We start from the raw sequence: 8,243 nt of genomic DNA, 5'->3' as shown, positions 1-8,243 counted from the left end.
TGCTGGCAGGGGTTCTGGAGAAGGCCAAGAAAGCAGAAAGAGAAATCAGAGAAACAGCAGGTTGCAGCCCAAGCAAAGGATAGGATGAATCCTTGTCCCTTCCTGTGACAGCAAGGTAAGACCAAGGGCATGGCAGGAAGAGGTATTGTCTCACCCCTCCCCACCCCACACTGTAGAAAATGGCCTGGCTGATAGAGAAACTGAGTCAGGCTCTGGAAACAAGGACCTTCAGTCCCCTGATGTCTCTCCCTTCCCCCCCAAATCTCTGACAGCATCCAGGGGGAAGGCTGAAGTCGCTGACTCTGGTATGAGACCATGTGGAGCCCCTGGCAGCAAGCCCGCCCCAGGTGATGCTGTGTGGAATACCACAGCACCGGCAGACTCTAGTGACCGCATCCAAAAACTTTCAGCAGCTCCAGCTCTGCTTGCAGCAGAGCCAGGCAGAGCAGGTCAGAGCCAGTAGGACTGACATTGTTCATAATTCCAGTCATGCAGACAGGGAGGAGAGCCCGGGTGCCGGGGCTGCTGCAGGACGATCCCAGGGTAAATGAGAAAGGCTTTCATAGAATCGTAGAGACGTCGGGCTGGAAGGGAGCTCCAGAGGTCACATCTAGTCCAACCCCTGCCTGTAGCAGGATCAGGCCTGGCCAAGCCAGCCCAGACAAATCTATCATCTAAACGCTTTGTAAAACTACCGTCAACCCTGACATAACACAACACCCAAACCTGCCACAGGTAAAGCAAATGAACCATGGTGCCCAATGTCCTGCTTCTATAAAATGTTGCTAATAAACGCTGAAGAGACCCCAGGTAGAGGGCCATGCTGCCTGCTACAGAGGAAGGTGAAATCACCCCGTCTGATGATGAGGTAAAACTTCTTCCTGACCCCAAATGCAGCGTCGATCTGATCCTGAGCAGGGGCCCAAGCCCCTCTAGCCAGGACCCTCCAGCTTTAAGACCCAGCAGTAGCATTGGCACAGCCCAATCACTATCTCCAGCCTGGGCTGCAGCCAACACCCGGTGCCTCTGAGAAAGGCTTTCTTTCCCCCTTCCCTTCTGCTGGTTGAACTTTAAAGAGAGCGGACTGGGAGCTGGGGTCAGAGAGGGGTGCATCTTCTTTCCTGCATCCAGTTTGGGGCAGGGAGATGACTGGGTCTGGGGATGGGAAGATCCATCACTCCCATGCTGCAGGGCTGGGGTGCAGATGGGGACTGCTGGGGATGGGTCTGCCTCTCAGTGGCTCTGCTGGCCCTGTCATCATCTGCCCCCAGGCACTGTCTACAGGCCCCTGCATGGGGGCATGGAGGCCATCTCAGGGGATATGGCATCCAAGGGGAGGAGGATGCATGTCACCACCTCTGCTAGACACAGTGCTGTCTGTATCACTCTATGAGGGAACAGGATTTACCCATCACAAGAGGACCTGGCTGGCCTCAAAGGGAGTGTCTACACAGACATTAATGCGCTTTAGTTAATGCGCATTAAATCCAGTACCTCCATTGTGAGGTACTAGGACAAAGTTCATTAGCCTGGCTTAATGCACGATAACTAGCGTGCACAGTTTTAAGTGATGCTTAATGTCCATTAACCTATTTTAATGCGCATTAAGTAAAAAGCACAGTTTTTATGTGACACTTTAATGCACACTGAAATAAGCTAATGTGCATTAAAGTGCACGTGTAGGCATGCCCAAAGAGACTGGCATAGTGCAGACACCATAATCAAGGGCTCCGTGCCAGCCTCTGCTGCAGCTGAGCAGACTGGCTTAATCCCAGGTCAAGGACAAGGGAAGGATGCCAAACCCCGCAAGCATCGCCGGGTACTAGGGGAGCGTCCAGGCTTGGAAGGGGCACACCAAGGAGGGGGAGGAGAAATGGCTGCAGTGCTTTGCAGTTGGAGCTGTTCTGGGACACCCTGCAGGCTCCATTGGCCCTTGGACTAATCTGGACACCCTGGAATGGAAAGGTGGCATCCAATCTGCAGGGAAACCCAAATGCCATGGCCCTAAGCCCCTGCATCTGTTAGAGCTGTGGTGGGTGGTCAATGCTTCTAGCAAACATTTAAGTCCTGCAGGGATCAACTGCTTTGACCCCCACCAGGCTGGGGGGCTAGAAGGTGCCCCACACACCAGCCTCTGGAGTCCAGGCCCCAAAACAAGGGGATTGCTCACACTGCCTGCACCTTCCAGAGGGACCTCTCTGGGCTCCTCACTGCAGCAAGTTTTTCGCTCATCTGGCCTGGAATTGACCCAGCATCCCTGGAAGTAAAAGTACAGGGGTCTTAAAGGGTGAGCAAGGGACTGAGGAGGGAAACCTTGTCCAAGCCCCTGGCTTTCCTTTGAAGAAGGTGACTAAAAATTTATGATTTTTTTTAAATAAAAAAATCAGATTTTTTTTATTTAAATCAGATTTTTTGATTTAACCATATTTTTTTTGTTAAGATGCTTTTTCAAAAAATAAACCTATCTAAGGATAGTTTTAATTTAAGATATGTCAGAGCCCAAAGATATCATCATGGAATAGGGTTTATATCTTCTAATTATATACTATTTGAGACAATACATTCATGTAACTTATTTAGAAAAGTTTTATAACTAGGTCACAACAGGCCATGGACTATATTAGGGCTCCAATGTTACGGGGCTCCCTGAGGCTCCTCTATAGATTAGTAATGATTAAAGAAAATGACTCTACCCAACAGCACTCAGTGCTCAGTCTAGAAGAGCCCATTAAGCATCTCTGTGATGCTGAGTTTCAGTTCTCAAACTGTGGATTTGTGTTTCCAGAGATAACGTCCTTGTTAACAGCAGTATATGGAAATGAGAGATAACAGGCCTGATTACCTACCCATAAGCCCTATTGTCTCTCTACAAGTTTGTCTACACTGAGCCAACTCCTTACCTCTCTCTAAAAATGAAAAGTTTCAAGAAATTAAATGAACAGAGGATTGTTGGGAGTGGAGTAGATCTGGGCAAGGAGGAGGAGTCTAGAGAAAAATGGAAGGAGGAAGGGGCAGTAGAAACAAAAGAAAAGCATTTTGAGCAGACTATTCCAGAAGTTTTGAGGGATAACTTTCTGAATATAGCCCCTCCACTGATTTAACTTATGATGGCAGCAGGCTTGCCAGGCTGTAAAAGAGACCCTGTTTGAGAATATTTTAATAAAGTTTATGTCAAACAACAAGAAAGCACTTTTTGTAGAAAACAATGATTAAATCAAGGCTTCCTGCCCAGTGATTTGAATCATGATTTAAATCAAATCCACTCTGTCTCTTTGCTCCTGCTCCCCCTCAAATCTCCCCAGTTTCCACACTTACCCTTAAGGGTGAGGGCCGTAGTTTCTTCGACTCTTCGTGATTGTGATGGACTTTGTTGACCTTGCCCATCTGCCTCTGCTGTTCGTTCACTTTCTCTCGCATTACAGCGAGCTCCTTCCCAGTCTTCACAGGCTTTCTCGCCCCGCCTCCACTCATCGCTCCCGTGGTTCCATCCACATGGTTCTCTACAATGACCCCGTCCGAGTTGTCTTCACCATTATCTGCGTATAACAAGAGAGAGGGAAGAAAAGGATAAATCTCAGCTGGTAACACCATCTCTTGTGCCTTCTCTTCCTGGATGGCCAGTCACCATGCTGCAAAACCTTAAATCCAAAACCAAAAAATCACATCAGCCCTTTAATCTGGAAGGTGAGAATGAATAAGAACGTAGGAACTGACACTTACTGGGTCAGACCCTAGGTCCATCTTGCCCAGGCTCCTGTGTCTCACAGGGGCAGAGAGCAGATGCTGAAAGGGTCTGACCAGGGGTTTTTCCACTGTTCCTCTCTCACTTGCAACTGTGGCGGTCGAGTGGTAGGCCGAGGCTATGGCCAGTAGCCCGAAACGGCAGGCGGGTACTTTTGACCGATGGAGCGGAATTAGGCACGGAAGCGTACTGGTTAAACAAAGAAATTATTTACTTACGCCGTCGATGTATACAGCGTAGGAAGAGTTGACTAGCTTAGTTGCAGTTACAAACGTAGAAAAGACACTCTCAAAGACACGAGAGAAACGAGATGAGACAAGAAGAAATCTCCGTAATCGGCTTACTGTGGTACCGGGGTCAGGGTACGTCAGGAGGGTCGTGTGACGGGGAGTCGCTGGTGGGTGATCAGTCCGCCAAGCTCACTCCGAGATGTGCGCGGAGTTCTCTGACTTGGGCAGAAACTGCTTTAACTTTTATATGACTAACAAGCCAACGCTAGTCACCAAATATGAATAATTATAACCGGCCAATGGTGGTGTGCGTATTTGCATAAAGTTGGCGGGAACTTTTACTGCACTGGGGTTTTCTACCGTAGCGGAAAATTCCACTGTGGCGAGAAATTCCACTGTGTTATAGGTATCAAATCAAGGAAGCATTCCACTGTGACATGGGCACTCATCTACTGGGTTCTGACAGCAACCTCCAACATTTAAGGTCTAGGGATGACTGAAGCCATGCCCCTATCTCTCATGCTCAATAGCTACTAATACACCTCTCTTCCAAGAATCTCTCCAATCCCTTTTTGCATCTGGCTAAACTGTCAGCTTCCACCACATCTGGTGGGAATGAGTTCCACGCTTTAATTACACACAGTGTGAAAAAGAACTTGCTTTGGTTAGTTTTAAACTTACTAGTTAGTAGGGAGTGAGCCAATGACCGTCCTAAAAGAAAGTTTAGAGCCCAGGGAGAAATCGCTTCTGAAGATGCTTTTTCTGATTTTATGGGACCGTTTAGACTGCTTCCGAGGAACAGAATTTACCCATCAGAAGTGCAGTTGGGTTTACAGTGCCAGCTACATTTCAGCACCAAAACTTGAAATAGCATTAATTAGTAATGATTCTTTGGGTCTTCAGAAGATTTCTATGCATACCCAACACTGCGCACAGAAAAGTGAATCTGTAAAAGATCAAATCAGACAAGAAGTCGGCAAATACGAACCCTCACTCAAAAGCGTAAGAAGAAAATGCAGCGGATTGGACACGTACCAAGGCCTGGCATCCTTACCCACACCATCCTGCAGGATGCTATGGATGGATGAAGAAGAAGACAAAGGCCTAGGATGAGCTGGACCACCAAAATCAAAGACTGGATGGGATTAAAACTGATTGATCGCACAAAGATTGCAAAAGACCGGGAAGAATGAAGGAAAGTTTTTGCTACTTTACAGGTGCCCCAACAGTTAGTGTGGCCTCAGGACTGACTTGACTTGCCTTGACGTGGGGTCTATCTATCACCATCCAGAGTATCAGGAATTGAATAAGAATGTGTTCAATACATTTTAAGCGCTCTCTCAACATTATTGACTTTACTGCCTCCATAATTTTCATAGTAGAACCTGCCGTGTTAGTGATACTTCTTGGCAAGTCTGGTCTTATTTTACTTTACATCCCATATGATACATTAACTCACGCTTGACTTTTATCCAATATTCTTCTATGTTCTATATTTGGCTATTTCTCTTGGGTCTAACACAACAGCACTTGCTTTGGGCCCAAACCTGTTACCGCTTTCAGCTTCCAGGCCCTAAACTGGCTCTCTCAAGTAGGAGACTCACACAACAAGAAAGCTAAGGGTAACAGCTGGGCTTTTTTCTCCTGCTCTGCACACTGTTAGCATCCTAGAGTCATAGAAAATGAAGGTTAGAAGGGAGCTCAGGAGGTCACATCTAGTGCAACCCCCTGCTCAAAGCAGGACCAGCCCCAACTCCATCATCCCAGCCAAGGCTTTGTCTACCTGGGTCTTAAATACCTCCAAGGGTACAGTTTCTTCCACCTCTCTGGGTAACCTGTTCCAGCGCTTCACCACCCTCCTGATGAGAAAGTTTTTTTCTAATGTCCAACCTAAAGTTCCCATGCTGCAACTTGAGACCATTGCTCCTTGTCCTGTCCCAAGTGTCCTAGGACAATCTGCCTAACTTTGTGATCAATCTCTTCCACCCAGCTCTCAGCTGCCACTGCTGCAGACAGCGGCCTCTCAACACTTGGTAGCAACTTTGAGTTAACAGAGAATCCTCATTAGTTGTTGGAAGTAGAGATTGAACCAAACTGTTCTGATTGCAACCGATTTGAGAGGAGAGGGTGTGCATACACATACCCATTCGCTGCAAGAATCTGCTATTTAGTATTTCTTCCCCATAATTTAAGAGCTCTTGATCAGCCTGTGAGCTACGAATATGACAGACACTGGGCCTTGTCTGTCCCTCAGAAGTGACATGCGTAAAGTTTCTTTCAACACGCAAAGGACATGTCAACATGGCCTGAAGTGATCCAGGATCCGTATTTACAGTTTGACGTCATGCAGGTTCAGCAATCCAGCCCTTTGCATGTCAGCAGCTTATGAGGAGTGGAGTAACCTTAGGACAGTGTGTGGCCAAGTGTGGACGCAAGAGCTGTGCCATAGCTTACATAACAGTCCATCTGGAATGGGGTTGGCTGCTCCAAGTTTGCAGAAAAGTCAAAGATTCAAAAGTTTTATGGAAAGCTGGAACCTGCCCTGTGATGTCATGTCAGGATAAGTCTCCTGTCATCACACAAAGGGAAGGATTCTTCGAATTTACGTAGCACTTCTCTTCCACAAACCTCCACCCTTCAGACACTATGATTCCCATATTTCTGATGTGGAAACTGAGGGCAGAGGCTTTTCACAGCCACACAGTGACCAAGCCACAACTGGACCACTGAACTCCCAGCCCCTTAGCCCCCTATGCTTTGGTCATTGCCAAAATGGCAATTAAGAACAGCAAAAATTCTTTGACAAACTCCAGGACTCTCCACAATTATTGCACCTGGAGCAGAAGCCAGAACCTTATGGAGTTGATATCCAAATGTCACAACCTATGTTCTGGGCTGTGATGCGAGTATTCTGCTTTCCCGGTCAGTCTAGGCAAGGATCATTTCACACAAGGAACATTTTTTTTTACACATCACTCTCCTTTACAATGAGGAACACACAGTGAGAAAGACGATTGAATTAAATCGCCTTTAACAACAGATATAATGGACGAAAATCAAATTCACTCTAAAATGTTGGTAAGTTTTGCCAAACTCCAATTATCACGGAAAAATTCCAGGATTTTTAAGGTTTTAAAGCACCATCTGGTTTTCTCCATTTTAGCGATATCTTTAAATGTTAGTCCTCGATGGATGAAGAATGAGCGGTGTTGCTGCCAGTAACAATCATGGGGCAGGATCTGCAGCAAAAGAAACATCAAAATGGCATTGCTTGTGTCGAGTTTCTCACGAGCACGGTGGTGCTTCATTCAGAAAACCAGCGGCACGCACGCTAAATGGAAAACAAGTCAATCTGCACCAAGCCCAGCCACTCCCTTCCTGATCAAAACTTGTTGCTTCCTGTTTCCCATTGAAAGATATACAAATTTGCCCAAATGAGCACTATTCTAGTAAAAAGAGGCCAGCTAGTAACCTTCTTGTCAGCTGATTCATTCACAAAACCCTCTCCTGATAATATTTCACACCGCTTTTCCCCCCACAGCAAACGCACACAAAACCAAGGAAGAATGTGGGACGTGAGCAAACAACACAAGTGTGCACGCAGAGATGGGAGAGATTCGCTCTTGGAAACCTGAGGCGGTGGTAAGAGTTTAAATGCAGCAGAGGCCTCCAGCAGGTAGAGACTGACCCTTCTTCTCTGACATGGACCTATCCATGGTGTTTGCTTTCCACACCTCTGGACTGGGCTCCAAGAACAAGCTCCACCTGGAATTGGTCCCAACAGCTATGTGCAAACTTCAGCTATTTTTCTCTTAAGCAAAGCAGACAAGAGCATATCACAGCAGGGCTGCAAGCTCTGCACTTCTCTTTTGCAGCTGAAAGACTAAAAGATAAAGCATTCATCAGCTGGAGATTTGGGGCTGGTCCATTGCCCAGGTTAGGAGAAGCAACAGAGGAACTAGACATTGCTCCCAGTCCCTAGATCAGAGGTCCTCAGATTGCACCTGACAGGTCTCCGTGGCGCACAGGGCACTTTTGCACAGCGGCTTGGGCACATGGTGTTGGTTGTCCTTGAAACCAGTCACCATAATGGATTCAAGACAGCCAAAAAGGCTTTCCCCCTTTACCGTGACCAGACAAATCAGCTGAAGGGCCAAGAAAAGCTGGACCATGCTTGGAAAGCATGGTGATTTCATAGATTCATAGATGTTAGGGTCGGAAGGGACCTCAATAGATCATCGAGTCCGACCCCCTGCATAGGCAGGAAAGAG

The 8,243-nt window shown here is 47.0% G+C and overlaps 1 protein-coding gene across 1 annotated transcript in view; it reads right to left on the bottom strand.

Moving 5' to 3' along the window:
* The window catches only part of IGFBP2 (insulin like growth factor binding protein 2), a 144,975-nt gene that overhangs the window by 6,743 nt on the left and 129,989 nt on the right, over window positions 1-8,243 (bottom strand). The window contains exons 3-5 of the mRNA XM_025210100.1: window positions 3,332-3,536; window positions 2,182-2,196; window positions 1-14 (exon numbers count right to left, since the gene is read on the bottom strand). The exon at window positions 1-14 is cut by the window's left edge and continues 116 nt beyond it. Of these exons, the coding sequence (XP_025065885.1) occupies window positions 1-14; window positions 2,182-2,196; window positions 3,332-3,536 (234 nt within the window). The remainder of the gene's footprint in view (window positions 15-2,181; window positions 2,197-3,331; window positions 3,537-8,243) is intronic.

Source organism: Alligator sinensis, unplaced genomic scaffold (assembly GCF_000455745.1).
Source record: "Alligator sinensis unplaced genomic scaffold, ASM45574v1 scaffold991_1, whole genome shotgun sequence".
NCBI lineage: Eukaryota > Metazoa > Chordata > Crocodylia > Alligatoridae > Alligator > Alligator sinensis.
This window is presented reverse-complemented; position numbering and strand designations above follow the sequence as displayed.